Source organism: Pocillopora damicornis, chromosome 3 (assembly GCF_964200805.1).
Source record: "Pocillopora damicornis chromosome 3, jaPocDami1.2, whole genome shotgun sequence".
NCBI classification, from domain to species: Eukaryota; Metazoa; Cnidaria; class Anthozoa; order Scleractinia; family Pocilloporidae; genus Pocillopora; species Pocillopora damicornis.
The window spans coordinates 30,374,850-30,393,664 of NC_142672.1; the positions used below are offsets into that span (position 1 = coordinate 30,374,850).

The 18,815-nt window shown below is 37.3% G+C and overlaps 1 protein-coding gene across 1 annotated transcript; it reads left to right on the forward strand.

Annotated features, from left to right (window-relative positions):
- The first annotated feature begins 34 nt into the window (after positions 1–34).
- Positions 35–18,236, forward strand: LOC113680730 (vacuolar protein sorting-associated protein 18 homolog). Its single transcript, XM_027197768.2, has 31 exons — positions 35–157; positions 681–754; positions 1,724–1,833; positions 2,511–2,659; positions 3,272–3,356; positions 4,057–4,130; positions 4,707–4,825; positions 5,312–5,397; positions 5,738–5,836; positions 6,165–6,246; positions 6,356–6,442; positions 6,951–7,011; positions 7,828–7,928; positions 8,263–8,323; positions 8,714–8,778; positions 9,380–9,515; positions 9,975–10,121; positions 10,653–10,746; positions 10,893–10,966; positions 11,344–11,502; positions 11,800–11,943; positions 12,616–12,747; positions 13,083–13,204; positions 13,601–13,691; positions 13,822–13,887; positions 14,112–14,167; positions 14,980–15,097; positions 15,615–15,643; positions 16,102–16,192; positions 16,879–16,937; positions 17,808–18,236. The coding sequence occupies exons 1-31, from the start codon at positions 74–76 to the stop codon at positions 17,869–17,871; spliced, it is 2,919 nt and encodes a 972-aa protein (XP_027053569.2). The 5' UTR covers positions 35–73; the 3' UTR covers positions 17,872–18,236.
- Positions 18,237–18,815: the final 579 nt, after the last annotated feature.

Genomic DNA, 18,815 nt, shown 5'->3' on the forward strand with positions numbered 1-18,815 from the left:
AAATAGGAGAAAAAAAAAAAAAAATTCCAGTATCTCCCCTCCCCGGTAGATGTAGTATGGAACCTTCGCTAAGATGGCGTCCATTCTCGATCAGTACATGCAAGCTTCAGCGGGAGAAAACTTGAATCCGTTTCTAGGGCCAGACGTTACGGAACCTGTAAGCAAATTTACAATTTTTTCTTATTTCAGGTGTCAGGAGAAGTAAGATAAACACACATTTATGGGTATTTCGAACCAAGTTTTGATTCATGCAGATCTGAACTTCAGTGGTAGTTAACAGCGTTGAAGTTAGTTGCTCTCTATTAAATTTTCAAAGCACTGATAGATTCCATGTTGCCCTGCACCTATTCAGTATTAGACTTCAGATGACATAAAAATGGGGTCTGTCCTCCAATAGATCATGAGTAAGAATCAATCAAAATGCGCCCAATTAATTTAGCTAATATAATATTAAATTACTGTGTACCATAGGTGTCTGCTCAACAAATAGATTTCATGTTGCCGTACATCTTTTCAGTAATATATCACAGATGATGTTGAAATGTGGTACAAGGTGCAGCAAAGTGTGTCACTGATGTCCTTTATAGAACATAAGAAATTCAGGTTATCATAAATTTCGTTTTGGATATAAACTTTAAATGGTATTCATCATGTTTGGTATCTCCATGCTTAAACAACAGATATCAACTGGATACGTAGAAGTGAAGAGTGAAGATGATGTTCCCATTTTTCGGCGACAGAAAATCAACTTCAGGTAAATGGCCATAGACATCAGATCTCTTAGATAACAATTACGAGAGAATAAACATACAAATGAAAACAAAATGTTGTGGTGTACTATGTAGTTCACAGAAAATTGAAAAGGCTTTTAGAAGGCTGAATTTTTCCCCAATCCCTCCCCTTTAATGCACAATGATTTAGATATTCAGTCTACTGAGCAGAGCCCCCTAACAACCCCAGCTCCCCTTCCCCCCCCCCCAAAAGTTTCAAATACAATCAGTAAGTAAGAGAACTTATAATTATAATATACACCAAATTATCTAATGAGTTATTTATTATCCAACTGCACAAATGTCCTCAAATTTCCTTTGGAACAACTCACACAAACTTAGCCTGGAACCTGTTAAATGCAACAACCCAATTAACTTTAAAATATTGTGGAATATTTGTACTCCATTTGCTTGTTAATATTCTACTCTTTTAATGAAGTTGGATAATAATTGAGGTGTATGCAAGCTTGCAAATAATTGTCGTCTCTAGCTTGGTCACTTCTCAAGCTACTGAGTAGTTTTCATCAGACAAGAAGTAAAACTGGTTGTCGAAAATTGTCTACAGAAGATGACATCAACTCTACATGTTTTTACCTACAGCCACACAGATACAGTATTATTTTATAAAGTGGATCACTATCAAAAAATTTCATTATTTGGCTTCATTAAAACAAATGTTTTTTTGCATCATATACGTGTACCCACATTCAGACTGTCCAACTAGCTAAGGGCATGTGTGCCCATCAAATTTGAAATTTGTCACACATTTGTTCAATGATACATGAGCTAAGACATTATGGTCTGTAAGTCAAGCAAAAGTTTTAAATTTCAACTAAACAGTTGTGTGCTAGGGCTAGTTTTAGATAAATTTTATTGTAATAACTCAAACATAGCCTTCCCTGCGAGTAATTTTTATGTGACTGATTTATATATCTTGTACGCATTGTTTTCAGACCACCAAGCAATATCGTTGATGTTGTTGTGTGCAACAATATGGTTGCTATAGCACTGAGTAACAATGTGCTGATGAGACTGGATTTGACAAACCCTAGTGAAATAGATAGTAAGTGCCATGAATGAAGAAATGTACTTATTTAAGTTCAGGCTTATATACCATAAGGTCATATGTACATTCACTTTTCATTGACTGTCAAGATGACAGAAGATGAGAATAAAGTTGATGATTTGTTTTTTCTCTGTTTCTTTCACAGAGAGCAAATTGCATGGCCTGGAATTAACTTTCTGCAAATTTTGTTTTTTCATGAGTAACAGTGTCTTAGTTTTGCAGCAATGAACATTTTGCATGTGTCTGGTTGTACATGGTTGTGCTCTATGGTGAAAAATGGCTGATTGCTCTTTTGAGTTGTGAGATAGCTATTTCTGATAATTTACCTTAGGTGACAACCAATTTAAACTTGTTTATCAAATGATAAAACAGCCATTAATTAAACCAGGTCAAGGGAAGATATCGTGTTTTGTCAGTGACTTGCAGAATGCTGCACAGTGTTCTGTATTATTTGCCTCGAAGTTATTAAACTTTTGGCTTTGGTTACAATTGATCTACTTACCACCAAAAAATCATGCAACATTGATCATCATGGAGTAACAATTTTAAAGCATTAACTGAAGTTGAAACAACTAACATTAAATTCTCATGAGTAGCTGAAAAAAGAAAAGTATGTTGTACTTCTTAGCTCTGGTAGTCTCAGAATTAACTTTTATAAATCAATATTTACGCAGGCGTTGATATCACCAAACGAATGGATGACTCTGTTCATAGAATCTTCATGGATCCAACTGCCAGACATCTTATTGTCTGCATGAAGTCTCAAGAGTCATTCTATTTGGCCAGGAATTCCAAGAAGCCCAAACCATTAGCAAAAATGAAGGTACTGTATGCCTGACTATTACAAAGTAGTAAATATGCCTATTAAGTATCAATAGGTAATAATGTTTCCCACATTTTGTGGAATTCAGTTACCACAGCCATACAAAGAAAAAAATCCATGATAAAATGAGCCACAATGACTGAGATAGTTTGTGAACAGGGGGGAAAAGTGAGAAGGGCTGGAAGATTCTCCTACCCTACCCTCTCTCCTTACAGGTGGTCTCACTCAAAGCCAGGCCCTTTATGGCCTTTCTGACTGACGCCTTTTGACAGGCTACAATTCATGCCACTAGTAATTACCTTTGAATGAACATAGGTGTGGTCTAATTGGTAAGAACTGCATCTGAAGGCAGTAGTTAGCCTGGAAAACTCAAATGAAGTGGCATAAAATTGGCTTGAGAGTGCTAAAATCTCAATACTTTCTACAAGGTGATGCAACCTGGCTGACACCATCGTGGGTGAAATGTTGAATTAAAATCATTTGTAGTTACATTAAAAGTAAATGCAGAACATTGCTTAGAGATATCCATCAGGCTTCAAATACACTATATTTTAAGTATAATGTAATTCAGACCAGTTTCTTAAGTTCTTGATATTTTTATGTGGTCTTTAGGGACATCTGATCAATGCCATTGCATGGAATAAATCAAAACTGACTGAGAGTTCTACACAGACAATTCTTCTGGGGACAACCAAAGGTTTGTTTCGTGATGAACGTTTTTGCTAGCAAATTTCAGCAGTGTATTTAAAATGTATCTATGATTGAAAAAATAATCGACTGTGGTAGGATTATGTGTGAGTACTGTTTGGTGGTCCTATGTGTGTTGTACATAGATTAGACTTTTGGATCAATATCAGTATCTGGGCAACTGCCCACCTACCCCTCCCCAAGCCCAACAACAGTCAATTGATAACAAGCTGGGGTTAATATTGGGTTAGGGGAGGGGTAGGTGGGCGGTTGCTAAGATACTAATATTGATCCAGACTTTTTATCATTTCTTTTCTTTTATTGTCTTAGTTGATTTCATCAATTACTGATTTCCATTTTTTGGCCAGGTGCTCTAGGTTTCTTTTTGATGGCATTCTTGTAATAACTAAGTGTAGTCTCTCAGCAAATTGTGCTGTTAGTTTGGGAGTCACATGTTGTAGGAGTGGAGTATTTAGAGAATCTAGGAGTTTTCTTTTCTCATTAGCACCTGGAGCTAAGATTAATTTTTTTTTTTTTTTTTTTTTTTTTTATCATGAGTGAAATGGCAGCCACTCAGTTTAATAAAGTCATTTCAAATTGAATGAACAAAATCACTCTGGTTAACTGGCAAACTTTGCTGGCTCCACCGGTAACGAAACACTATGTGTCTGTTGCATGTACATTTTACATTTTCTTTTCAATTTTGTCAGGGCTGGTATTTGAAACAGAGTTAGAGCCAGAGGAGAAGTTCTTTCAAGGTGGTCTGGAGAAATTTTGGAAGCAAGTGAGTCAAACTGTGAAAAAAAGCTGTATTTCATTGTATATTATACATCATAAAATATTTCAAATAGTACGCGCACTCTGATTGGCCATAAAACCATTTTACATGAGCATATGTAAACACGGTTTTTGTTCCTCTTTCATTAGTTATTTTATAAAAGAAATGTAAAATGGTTTCTGTGTTTACATAGCCTGATGTAAACATGCGGGAGGTTGGGAGAACACTCGATAAGCTGGAAACCACTCCGCTTCGCGTTGTGGTTTCCTACGCTTATCTCGTGTTCTCCCAACCTCTCACGTGTTTACATCAGACTGTGTAAACACAGAAACTGTTTTACGTTTCTTTTACAATCATATATTGTATACATATGTTGTGGTTCAATTTTATCCTTGGTTCAAATTTTCTTTTCTTATGTTTTTGGGTATTGTAATGTATGATTATGAGTTTGAAACAAAGGAAAATAAAATTTGAACCAAGGATAAAATTGAACCATAACATATACATACATATTATATAATTATTAAGAAAGAGATTTAAATCATATTTTAAAAACACAAAAACAATCTTGTTGTGTTTCAGTTGTACAATGTGAATTCAAGTGGTTGTCCAGAAGAGTCAATTTATGGAATCATGTTTGAGAAGTTTCCTGTGTCTCCAAAATCTGACAGGAAATACTTCGTTATGGTATCAACACTGAGGTACTACTGACATAGCCTTTATATGAGATCTTTTTGTTAAGACTTTTACAAGCTTGGCTTGTGATGTATCTCTATTTTCAGGGCTTGGAAATTTAAAGGAGAAAGGGAAACAGTAATTGAAATTTTTCCATGGCTTAAACAATGGTGCTCAGCTCCTGACAACTAAAATTGGTGGGATTTCAGATTTTCACTAGCCCTTATGTGGAATTTTTACTGGAAAATGGACACAAGCAAGTTCCAGGGTTCAAAACAGTTGGCTTGCTATTTCTTAGCTCTCTGGGAAAACACATAGACGAACAGGCTAAAACATCAATTCATGACAGTATTTCCATCAACTTAAAGACTTGAGAAGCTGTTTATTTTTTATTAAATGACTTGAGCAAGTTGCATATGATATTTAAAAAAAATTGATATCTGTTCTATATTAAGTAACACTTTGATTTCATTAGTGATGCCTCATAATATTCCATTTTCCTTTGCATACAGCCGCCTTTATCAGTTTATTGGTGATGTAACAGTTACAGACTCCCTGGATTTACAGCCATTGTTTGCAGAATATGAGAGCAACCCTGGTAATCATGATCCCTTCACTACTTGTGATAACCTTTAACCTTTTTTAATATTCCTGTTTTGAGGGAAGAAGGGAGGCTTTTAAATAAAACTTTTCCTGTCCTTTCTGTAAAGATCCTTTCCTTTCATCCTTCTACAATGCCATTCACCTCAAGGTTTTATTTCTTTTTAGCTCTGCGTATTTCTCTTCTTTCTCTTGTTTGTTTTGTTCATTCAGTCAGTAGTCAGTTATCTTTTGTTTTTACGTGGCTAGTTTGTTCTTTTGTCCTACCATCTTTATTTTCTATCATCTGTTCTTCTCCCTGGTCTTCATTCACCTTTTTTATTGTTTGATTTTTTTAGCACCTTTCCTTGAGATGCCAGGTCATTTGGATTCTGGTGAATTAGCTCTGTTTTACCCCAAGATTAGGGGTCTGCCAAGTTCTTTTGCGTGGCTCACAGGTCTGTTCTCCTTACTTCCATTATTTTAGTGACATAGTGAATTTATTCCCCAACTTATGTACACACCAAATCAGTAAATTTCTAATTGGCCAGTCCTCTTGTTGGCCAGCTTGCTGGCAAGAGAGAGTTATAGGCACTGAAAATCAAGAACTTTTTTGTTAAACAGCTGTGAATGGTCTTATAAGCAGCTGTGGTGTAAAGGAAACCCAAACAGGAGGGCCTGCTTTCAGGCAAACAGACAGCAGTATGAGATCTTACAGATGGCTATTGACTGCCTGCAACCAACTTTTACTGAAACCCCTGATTATCTTATCTCTCCATCTTCTAGGAAGTGGTGTTTACTTTGGTAAACTAGACTTTGGTCCCCCTGAGTCTTGTGATAATATCACAGCAGAAACAAGACTATTACAGTATCCTTTTAGAACAAATCAATTCACATAGTTACACTTAATGTAATTATGAACATTCAAAGTATACATTTGTTAATTTAAAAAACAATTTTTCTCAACTCAGCACAAGATATGGGTTTGAGGAAGGAAAGGAGACAACGCCTCCTCTATCCATTGGACTGACAGGTTTTCATGCTCTTATGCTGCATAAAGACAAGTATGTAGTTTGTATTTGGACAACAATTTTGTAGGTGTAACTTGGAGAAGCATTTTTTGTTGTCCTTTTGTTCATGACTCAATTGACTTCAGAAAAACCACATGTCTCTCAAAGGGTTGTGGCCTTCAATTAGAAGATAGTCGCAGAGGAAATGTCATCAGAAACTGTTGACTTTATATATTTTGGGCAATACTCCTGAAGCTGTTAAAACTTTGGTTGTCAAAGCAAGTATAGACGGTGTCAGTGGTAAAAAACTGGTCATGGAGCAACCTGTTGCATTTTTCGACAATTCCTTGTGTTTATGGTCTGTCTTTGAAATTAAATTTAGATAGATATGTGCATTAAATATTGCATGAAATGGCACAATTCATGTATTTTCTTGTTCTTTTTTTTTTCTTTAGTTAGTGTTTGAAGCTCAATTTGTCATTCTGACTAGCAAGACAGATGCACCTTTAATTGTCAATGCCATAGTCATGCTTAGGTGAAATCTGTTTGGCTTTTTCACTAGGTTTCAGGCAGTATCACTTCTCAGTGAACAAGTTGTGTTTGAAGATCAGTTTCCACCTCGGGTTGGTATTAGATTTTTAATTTGGACCAAAAATGAAAGTGAGAGGATATATCAAAATGAATAACAGTTTTTAAAGTGACTTTTAGAGCTCTCAGTAAGAGCTGGTAGCTGGCTTCAACTATTGGCTTGTCTGCTATTATCAGGCAAGTACTTTTGCCTCATTTCTGTTGAAAAATCGTATAATTATTGAAATACCCTGAAAGAAATTTGTAGTGAAGCCAAATTTTCCAAATTTTTGGTGGAATTGAATGCACGATTTACGTGGTCAAAATTTGCTGGTTTGTGCAATGCACATTTTAACTGGAGTGAACAATTGCTAGCCTGCAAAGTAGGGTTAATTTTGGCAAGTGAGTGCTCAGTGTTATCTTGGGGAAAATTAGAGTTGCCATCTGATTTTTACAGAAGCAGAATGCTAGGAAGGGAAAGAAATTTGTATCAGGGGGTGAGCAAGGGTCAAAAAGAAGGAGAGGGATCAGGGGGTGGGGCAATGGATAGATCTCACTTTTGCCAACCCCCTTCCCCCCACCATCCACTCTAACCCTAAATCAAATATGACCAGTTGAGTAAAAGATTGCAAGCTTCTTAAAGTGAACTTGCCCCTATAGGATGCCTGCTCTGCAGGCTAAATGGCTCCTAGTCTTGCTTTTGATCTGTTGAAACAACACGGCATCCATAAATGATAACCTGGCTGCACACTATTTCTTATTTCCTCTTTACTTTCAAACTTATTGACAGCACTGCACCTTGTACCTGCACAAAAATTCATGAAATGCACACAGCTGCAATGTGACTGTGCCTGTTCATTATTTTTTTTTAGTATGGTGCAATGAGAGGACTCTTTATTGATACAGTGAAGAAGACTTTGTGGATATTCTCAGATTCAGCAATTTTTCAGTATCATGTTACAAGAGAGAGCAGGTAACAATCACTTTCCCCAGTGACCATTTTTAACCATTATTGGATAAAATGAAACTCAGACCACTCATTTAGCAGCAGTATTTTTAACCCCTTCACTCTTAAGAGTGACCAGTATCTAATTTCTCCTTACAATATCACCCCCTGAATCACACATGAAAGTCAAAAGAATGAAGGAAATGTTCACCAAATTAAAAAACCCAAGAATGTTAAGACTAATTCTCCCTGTCAGCACCTTAGGAATTCTATAGAGACCAGTAAGGAGATTATACATACCAATGTTAGAGTAAATACAGTTTTAATGCAACAATCTAAACACCTTCATCTTTTTTTGTAGGGATGTCTGGAAAATGTACCTTGAAAGGGGAGAATTTGAGTTGGCCAAGGAGTATTGCAGGGTAATGTTAAACATGGTTACTGTATTGGTGGTTCAAAATGGTTTTGTCTTCAGTGCTGATGCTTTTTTTTTTGTGAAAATTAGTGTTCCATGTGGGACAACTTGTAATTGGACATTCTGATAGGATAGCAATCTTGTCATGTATCCAGGCTGGAGAATACGTTTAAAACTTTGCCCAGTGTTGTATTAAATGTGAAAGTATGTTACTTGATGAAGTTACTCCAATTTTTGGTACATGTTATGTTACTTTTTTTTTTTTAATAAATTACAAATTACCTGCTTACAATTTTGACCTTGGATTCATTTTTGTTATATAACAAATTAAAAGTGAAAGATTTTTTATGTAGCTTATAAAGACAATACAAACGTAATTAGTTACTTTCGCCACCAGGATAATCCAGCAAATTTGGATAAAGTGTTAACTAAACAAGCTGAGGAACTATTTGAAAGCAAGAGGTATACACAGTTAATTTAAGGAACTTGCTTGTCCTTCTTGTTATTCAGCTGTAACAGTTCACCAAGGGAAATGCAGGCTAAACTTCAGAATACCCCGCAACTTTGGTCCGCCTCACTTACATGTGTCGGGAGGCTTTGAAGATCGAGGCATAACACAATAGACGCTATTCTTATTCAATGACATGTAAATGAGTTGCGGGGTATTCTGAAGTGTATTTCCGAAATGCAAATCGTATCAAGAAAAATCTTGACTTTACCCTATAAAATGGTATTTTCCAGACTCTGCATCAACTATCCACTGTGTATTTCGATAAGCGCATTTCTCCGTCTGCGGAACTAAAGATTTGATATGAGTCAAAGAGAGGTTTGCGAGAAGTCTGGCACTGATAATGATTGGTGCCAGACCCCTTGCAGAGCTCTCGCCGCGGGCTAAGAAGCGTTCTTGCCGAGGTGCCACTAACAACGACCTGCTCTGTCTTATGTGTTGAGTGGTGTAGTGATCGAATAATGTAAAGCTATTGTTTTCTTATTTGAATCGGGAAATATGAGTGACTGATGGACATATTATATATTTTTACACTTTCCCTTGTGTCTTATTTAGTTACGCCAATGCTGCCAGATGCTATGCCCAAACTCAAGTATCATTTGAGGAGGTTGCCTTAAAGTTTATTCAAGTTGAGGAGAGCCAGGCACTCAGGATGTTTCTTTTAAAAAAGCTAGATAGTATGAAATACCAGGTAAATTAAATCAAATTACTGACAGAGTTCATTTCAGGTCTTGGTAGATAATTCAAGAGAAGTGAGTTTTGTATGGTAGCAGAATGGATGTAGTGCTTTTGATCAATTAAAAAGCTTCTACTAACAGAGGATACATGCTCTTTTTGCTAACAAATTGAAAAGGAACTGTAGCTACAGACACGGTAGTATGAAACTAACTGTTGTGATACGTGGAACCAGAGTATAGATGCATCTCTGTAATAATTTTATGAAGGGTACAAGGTGTAACTGGAGGTTCCGCTTTTACCATTCGCCCCTCACATAATTTCAACTCGTTCCCTTACGGCAAAAAGTATGCTGTTGAAACCGCAATATATTTCGAGAAGAGAGAGATGTGGATATTAGAAAGGTTTTTCCTTTTTTGTCTTTTAAACAGTATTTCATTTTTTTTTTAATTTTGTGTTTGGTTTTGTTTTGAAGGACAAGACACAAATGACTATGCTGATAATGTGGCTGATCGAATTGTATTTGAACGACTTGGGAGGTTTAAAGGAAGAAAACGCTAAACTAAAGTACGAAGGCTTACAGGAAGAATTCAGGAAGTTCCTTGCTCAAACCAAAGTAAAGGTGGGTGAAAAGAGCATCTGAGCCGATTAAAACAAACTGTGGCTTGTATGGTAAGCCTCACATACGAGACTCTTCATCAAAATAACTCACCTTGTTCTAAACCGACTGAAACCGATCTTATTCGACAAGCTTTAGGTGGCTACCGAAGCGAATGTCCCCCCCCCCCCCCCGAAAGAAAAAACAAAAATAAAAAAACAAGCTGGGCCGTCAAGCTATGAAATCCAGCGGTAATTCTTCTCTTAGATGAATGATAATTCATTGTGGACTATCCCCCTCCTAAGTATTTGATCAGGTTTCTCTGGTAGTCCTCTGATTGGTCAATGCATGTATGTACCAATGGGTGTAATAAGGCACTGTGAGAGTAGAGAATCTTAAGGATATCATGATTCTGGCAGGCCAGAGTTCAACCGCGGACCTGCTGATCCTAATTCTACTGTATCCTTTACAGTGGCCACTCTGGGAAATAATCAAAACACAGATACATTAAAACTTGTAAATCGAGTTATAATCAATTTCAATGATTTATTTCAGACATGTCTCGATCAAAACAGGAAGACAGCCTATGATTTGATCTCTAGTCATGGAGATGTAGAGAACTTAATATTTTTTGCCATGTTTATGCAAGGTACGTCTTTCTAGATTTAAACTGAAAAGTTACGGCGGCTGCAACCGATATTTAACGATTCCCATTAATAGGGAAATTTTACAAGAAAGCAATAAAATGTTGATTAAAAGTTTTCATCAATTGTAAATTTTTTGTTTTTGTTGTAGATTTTGAGCATGTTATCAGTCATCATATTCAGCATGATGACTTTATGGCTGCATTGGATGTCCTCACTAAACAGGTTGGAAAACTGCTCTGTGGTCCACAAGAATTTTAACTGGATCCTTTGTTTAAAAAGATGCTATCCTAAACATGCATTGTAGACGTCTTAGAAGGGAGCGCGAGTTGGTGTCAGATCGATTAGCCGCCATGTTTGGTCTCGCGCTTAGCTCATTAGAAGAGAACATGTTTTCTTTCTCCAATCGCTACCTCCCCGTTATAGAATATGAGATGTGACCGCACAAATATGGCGAAAAAAAAACTGAATTTCTTCGCGAAAATTTATACACACATACTCCTTAAGCTACTCGTATGTTATATTTTACTGCACATGCAACTTTACGAGTTGTATGTATTCGTAAACAGACAGACATTTTTGATACTTTTTTGTTTCTTTAGACAGATACGGAGCTTTATTACAAGTTCTCTCCTGTGCTAATGCAGCACATTCCGCGGCAAACGGTAAATGCCTGGACTGAACAGAAAAAGAAGAAGCTGGATCCACGCCGACTGATTCCTGCGCTGGTTCACTATCACCAACAAGGGAAGTCAACTCAGGTATGAATTTAATACATTATTGAAGCCCACCACACTCGGTGAAGCACCACAACCACGATTTCACCGCGGCTGACCCCAAGTCCAAGGAGCGTTACGAGTGTCAGCCTTTCGTCAAAGCGAATGATTCGCTCTGACGAAGGGCTAACGTCAGCTTTAGATAGTTTTCACGGGGGCCAACTTACATCATTATCTCAGCTGATAAAACCATATTATTTATCGACGCAGCACCACAGCTCCTTTAGAAACTTACCCTGTCTAGATTTATGATGTTTGTTCACCCCGTCGATTTTGACACAGACCGAGGAGGCCATCCGCTACTTGGAGTTCTGCATAGAGAGACTCGGAAACAGAGACCAGGCCATTCACAATTATCTGCTGTCGTTATACATTGAACAAGAAGATGATGAGTCATTATTACGATACCTGCAAATGCAAGGACAGGTTTGATACTAAAAGGCTCGGCAAGAAAATTCCTTACGGTTTTTCTGCTCATTTTACACCTGCTCAGAATTAGCTGAAGTCTTTAATTAAGTTTCTTCCACATGCATTTTACCCCTCACCATCTCTGTGAAATACTAATTGAACGCTTTCATATAGCAGTGTACTCTGAGCCAACACTGTTCGTTTTGCAAACTAGTTCATTGATTTTGGTTATGTTTTGTTGGTTTTTATGCTTTGTGCAACCAAATGTGCTGAAAGGATATGTTTTTTAGCTGATGCTTAGGCGTTGTTTCATGATGCAGATTTAATTTCTTTTTTTTTTCAAACAAATGCATCGTATATGCCAAAACCTAAGGACAAGCTAGTACCACTAATTACAGTGAGGAACGCGACTTCCTGAGGAAACTCCATTTTTTCCGAGGTTATCTGCAGAAAACGAAATGAATCAAAGGATAAACAAATTTATTAGTAGACAAATGAGACTTGAGAATTTTCACTGTTTCCTTGTAAATGTAAGCCATATTCCATGAATTAATGACCTGAAAAACCAAGGAGTCTTTTATCGCCGAGATTTTGTAACAATTACTATCGTCTTTTCTTCCCTTGTTTGTTGTTGCCTTTGTTTTTCTTCGATCCCACCAAACCCATGTGTAACGATCCCTGTCTCTTTAGGATCCAGAAGAAGTTTGTTATGACATGAAGTACGCCTTGAGACTGTGTTCAGAACATGACAAACAGAAAGCCTGTGTTCACATCTACAGTACCATGGGACTCTTTGAAGAAGCGGTTGATTTGTCTTTAAAGGTAATTAGAATCCAACCATATTTTACTCTAACTCTATACAAGACGCTTGTTAAACCCTTTGCCCCCATGAGTGACTAGCATCTAGCATCTAATTTCTCCTTAAATACAATATTTACCTCCTGAATCAAACATCAATGGTCACGAGAATAAAGGAAATGACTACCAAGTTTAGAAGCCCTTGATTGTTAAACAACTTCTCCTTGTAAGCACCAGAGGAATTGTTTAGAGATGAGTAAGGAGAATATACGAATTGATGTTGTGTACTTTGTGAACGAACTTGGTGTATGACGACCGTTTTTGGGCTCACACTGTTATGCTAAATGTATTTTTTAAAGGTCGATGTAGATCTTGCCAAGATTCAAGCCCAGAAGCCCCCGGAGGACGACGAAGTGTTGAGGAAAAAACTCTGGCTTAGAATTGCGCGACATGTGGTGGAAGAAGAAGGAGATGTGAAAAAGTAAATATACAGCGCATCACCTGTCAACTGAGTACTGCTAGATGGCTTAAATGTTAACATCTTCTACCAAACTTCAATGATCCAACGTTCGAATTTTTACGAGGGGAAAAGCACCTATACTTTTCTATTTTTTTTTCTGTTCGCGCTTGAATCCTGCTTGAAGGAAAATAACATACATCATGTTTTTTTGTTAAATTTTCATACTTCTAAAGAGAAATATCGATTACTCTTGATGGCATAGAGCTGTTCTCAACTGAGCATCGAACGTAATCAAGTACTGTATATTACTACCTCAGCAATGTGATGAAGTATTTAAGTTGTTTGAATCGTAAAAACTGATGTTTTATCTGTGATTGCCATTCCCACATCAATGTTGTTGTTGTTTTGTTTTTGCAGGGCAATGGAGTTTTTGAACCAAAGTGAACTTCTAAAAATTGAAGATATCCTTCCATTTTTCCAGGATTTTGTTACCATTGATCATTTCAAGGTAATATTTCTTTATTTTACTTAAAATGCGCAAAATAACACTTGGCAAAAACATTTTCCCTTTCTTCGATTTTCTTTGGTCAAACAATGGTAATGTAGTTCACATACTTGAAATTTGTTTTTCATTTTAGGATGCTATTTGCTCGTCACTTCATGAATACAATCAACACATTGAAGAACTAAAAAGCGAAATGCAAGTAAGTGAGAGAATTATTCTTGTTAACTGGTTAAGCGCCTACTCTCAAAGTCTCATGTAACTGTTTCAACCACAACAAAGCACGATGCAGCACATCTTCTGCCTTTCGTTCATCTAAACCTTTTATCTTCCCAGAATAGCATGCCGGGACAATGGGAGTTATTTATGTTATTCTGAATGCGCACTTCTCAGTGAAAAGGTTTCATATTTAATTTCTTTTATTAGGAAGCTACGGAAAGTGCCAAAACGATACGAGGAGACATCCATGAAATGAGAAATAAGTGAGTTAAATTAACGTAGTGCATTAAGTAGCCCTAAAAATGTTACAGGGGTTTTTAATCTATTAACTTTGCCATTAGCGGATGCCGCTGGTAAAATGGGCGGCTGTGTCCAAAAAGTGGCCATAAGGCGAAACCCAAGCACGAGAGCCTGCTCGATGGTAGTAAGAGGTCTTAACCCTTTAACCCTTAAGAGTGATTGGCATCTAATTTCTCCTTACAAGATCGCCCCTGAATAAAGCATTAAGGTCATGAGAATAAGGGAAATGATCAACAACTTAAGAAGCTCTTGATTGTTAAACAAATTCTTCTTTTCAGAACCTTAAGAAAGGTATCGAGAAAGTATGGAGAATATGCATACTGATGTTAGGATGTAAAGGGTTAAAGGCGGCAATAGACTGCTGGTAACCGACCTGTGTCGAAACCTCTATTTAGGAAAGAAGTTAGTTATTTGGTGATCATTGTCATGGGCTAAGAAATTAAGTAACCAAGCAAGCTTAATCGGAGAGCTGTTTTCTTTATACCAAATCGCTACACCCAAGGATTTGGATTTCTTGCCGGGAAATTCGTCCTGTTTCTGCTGTCTTCAAGGCGTGCAGTTTCATTTCGTTGGGCCACCATTGTTCTGAAATCACTCGTGAATTTAATTTTTTCCTCCGTGTAAACTGCATTTCCTTAAATTGATGTCTGTATTACGTCAATGTTCCGGGGCTTTGTTCTGTTAATAATCCGTACTCACTGCAGCTTCAAGGTCGTATTGCCATTGATGTAGTTTCTAACCCATTTTTTTCATTCTTTTTCGCTGGACATTTCAGATACAGGGTTGTACCAGCTCAAGAGAAGTGTTCGATATGCCTATATCCACTGCTTACAAGAGGCTTCTATGTGTTTCCCTGTCATCATTCCTTCCATTCAGATTGTCTCAAGAATGAGGTGTGCACTTGATATTACAATGCTTACTTTAGGGCAATTTTCAATTGAGTGTCGAATGTAGTCCGGATTGCCTTGGCTTTGCTTTACTCCGTTCAACGATTGGTTCAGAAAACCAGCGCGATGCTCTAAACCAATCAGATGCCAAACGAAAACCGATCGTGATTTGGTCGCCCGCGTTTTCCCGCACTTTTGGTTGTTTTTTTGTTTTTACCTTGAGTCTTCATTGGCCAATGATAACTTAAATATTTGATTGACTATTGTGATTACTTTGGGTTTCGTTTTTCAGTATTGCACATTTATTGTTAATATAAATTTGTCCCTGTTAATTCTGAGGAAACGTTGTTGACTAATTCATCGTGTGGCTAACCAGACATTCACCCTATGTTAGGGAATTGACCAGATTTGTAGATGCAACAATTTGACACAACATAAATATAGCAATCCACATTACTTGCCCTTTGATATTATCATTTATTTTGTGTTAATGATTCTATCTGACTTTCACCTCTTGTTGCAGATTTTACCACATCTTAAAGAAAAACAGAGGTACGACAATTTTAGCTCACAAGACATATGTAAAACTAAATTATAGTTCGTCCCATAATTAGTTCCTAACCCCCTGCCGATTCTAAAACGCTCAGTAACGTGTTGAGGGTTCTCTTTCTTCCCCTGGAGCTCCTTGATAAGAAGCACATGCGCACAGAATGGTCGCAAGGGGATTATAGCAGGCATCAATTGACGTCAGTATTTTCAAAATGCACTGTTTTTGAGTTATTCACAGAATACCTCAAAGAAGGTGTTTTGAAATTTCTCCTCTTTGGGAAAAGCCTGTTTGATATGGAGAGCAGGCCAAACTGGAGAATAAATGATAAATTTACTGATATATTCAGATTAGAGAATGATCGAGGTAACCTTAAAATGTTATCAGAGAGCAAGTATATTTGTCGCCACCTAATCCAGGACTTTATCGTTAAGTTAAAGATAAATGTTTACTTGTCTTTCAGGGCTAAGGTTCAAGACCTATTTAACCAGCTCTACGCGACGTCAAGAACTGATTCATCCTCGGTTTCATCGACCTCACGAGAAACTCTCAAGGTATTTTGAAATTGTGAGAGTCATTGTAAAGAACTTGGTCCGGTTTGCTACTGTCAGGTCATCGAGGAAAGTGCGTGCACTATCATTAGAACGCCTTGCAATCAGTGAGTTATATAGTCCAGCAAGGGCGCTTACCCTTTCGCTTACAAGATCTCAAAGGAAATTTACATTTTGCCTTTCTATAAATCAGAATACTCTTAATTACTCTTTAGTATTTTCCTTTCTTTTTGGCGATGGGGTGGGGAGGGGAGTCTTTCCTATAAAATAAAGTAACACCCTGTTAGGCTAGGCTACATCTCCCCTCAATTCCCTTAGCTGTTCTGCATGACATTGGTAATGGTTTAAAAGGAAATAACTTGTTGGTCTCTCTCGGGATAAAATGTTGACTCAAGTGTTAACCAGTAGTACGAAACTCACTGAAACACAGCAAGTTACCGCTGCATGGCGTTGGAAAACTCGTTGCTGGTTGTGGCGTTAATGTGATATCGTTGTTAGTAGTGCAAGTACCACCAAATACTAAAATTAAAAGCAAAAGAAAAAGAAAAAACAGACAAATCAACTAAACCGAACAAAACAGACCAACAAAACTTTGTGTTTCAGGAGAACGTAATAGATTATACTTGCTCTGGTACCTCGAAGGCTTGAAATCGTAGAAAATTGCCGTTTGATATACTCATTTTTCTTAGAATGAGCTGGATGAACTGATCGCATCAGAATGTCCTTTCTGTGGGGAAATTATGATCAGGTAGGAACATTATATAACTCCCAATTACAACAATGGAAGATATCACGAGGAGCAATTAAAAACTCGGATTAATGGCAAGCAAATTTCCCAAGCGCGGGAAGACGCGTGACCTAGTCGCAACTGGTTTCAGTTTTGAATTTGATTGGTTGACCTAGTGGCGCGAGTCATGTGGACCAATCATATAACGATTTAAAGCAAATCCAAAGCAGTCCTAATAGCGCTTGATTTTGGTGATGCTGTATCTTAACTGAGTAATTCGTTGCGAGGTAGACCTACTTATTCAGTTTAGCGAGAAATCAAACCACGCAGGTAATGTGCCACAGCAAGAAATACAGGGTCTGATTATTTAAACGAAGCTAAGTTGATGTTCGACAGAATCACCTTCTAGACTTTCTTCAATTCAGCTAAACGTTTCATTTGAACGTTTATTGTAGTAAGCCAGGTTTAACACGTTATAAAAACCATTATTTTCTTCAAACAACCTAGTTATAAAGGTATCTCAAGGTTTAAAAACCGCGCATATCTAAAAGCGGAGTTCACGTTACTGTTTGACCTTCGCGACAGCAAATGCAGTCATTTTCAATTGAGTGTCGAATTTTTCGGGACTACTTTGATTTTGCGTTACGTCCATCTGTGATTGGTTTAGAAAACCCACGCCATCCTTTCGGCCAATTAGATGCAAAACGAAAACCATTTGTGAATTGGTCAGCCGCGTTTTCCCGCGCTTTTTGAGGTTTTTTATTTGAATTTTTACTGGCTGATGACGACGGTAACCTTTGTTCTGATTGGTTCTTGTGATAATGTCGCTTATGCTTACCTCCATTGAAACTCCTACAACACTGACTTTCATTCTCTTATTGTCTTCATCAGATCTGTGGATCAACCCTTTATCTCACCAGACGAATATGAAAGTGTATTGGAAAGCTGGCAGTGATTTTTAACCATAGAATTATTTATGGCATATCTTCTTTAAGAGCAGAATTTATTTCATCCAACCTCCTTACCCGCTGTTATCACATTTGCTTGGCTGACATATTGTGTGAAATAAAGACATGGCAGCGCGAGAAATCGTACCCCAGCTGGTTGGTGCTTTTGAACTAAGCTCTCAGCTATACACGGTGTTGACATCCACTTGTAAGAACCTTTGTCAAAGCTTCGAGATGCTATTGCTCAACACTCCCTTTCTTGAGTACGGCGTGGATAAGATTATAGTAATTTGAATCAGATGAAAACGAATTCAGTCAAAGACAAGAGTTTTGTAATACAATTTAGACAAAATAAAAATTAATTTCTAAGAAAGAATAAGCATGCAATGCAATGTTTTGATTGCTGCTCAGACCTACTTTCGTTTTGAAACAAGAATGTTGCCCATCACCCCCTCAACTCCAAGCCCATTCATTCCTTTGCCCCACCCTGGGAAATCTACAGTTTTAAGAATGCTCTCAATGCCCCATACTGAAGCAAAACCCATTAACCCTTAAGAGTGACCAGCATCTAATTTCTCCTTACAATATCACCCCTGAATCGTATATTGGTTATGAGAATAAAGGAAATGATCACCAACTAAAGAAGTTCTTGAATCTTAAACTAGAGGAATACAAGTAGTTCTTAATCAAATTCTATACAAGACGCTTCAACCATTTAACCCCTTTGAGTGACTAGCATCTACTTTCTGAATCAAACATCAATGTCACGAGATTAAAGGAAATGATCATCAAAGAAGCCCTTGATTTTAAAACTATTTCTCTTTGTCATGTCTTTGGGAAATGTATGAAGAACAGTATGGAGAATTTAAGTACTGATGTTAGAGTGTAAAGGGTTAAGTGAGTGTCGATCAGAAAGGTCAGATTTTGTTGGAATGTTAAAAGTCTGATGTGT

Bases quoted from the DNA above. Each gene is read 5' to 3' on its own strand.
- LOC113680730 (XM_027197768.2), top strand. From the start codon at position 74: ATGGCGTCCATTCTCGATCAGTACATGCAAGCTTCAGCGGGAGAAAAC. The intron at 5,837-6,164 runs GTCTGTTCTCCT...TCCATCTTCTAG, and splicing joins TTCTTTTGCGTGGCTCACAG to GAAGTGGTGTTTACTTTGGT. The intron at 12,748-13,082 runs GTAATTAGAATC...TATTTTTTAAAG, and splicing joins CGGTTGATTTGTCTTTAAAG to GTCGATGTAGATCTTGCCAA.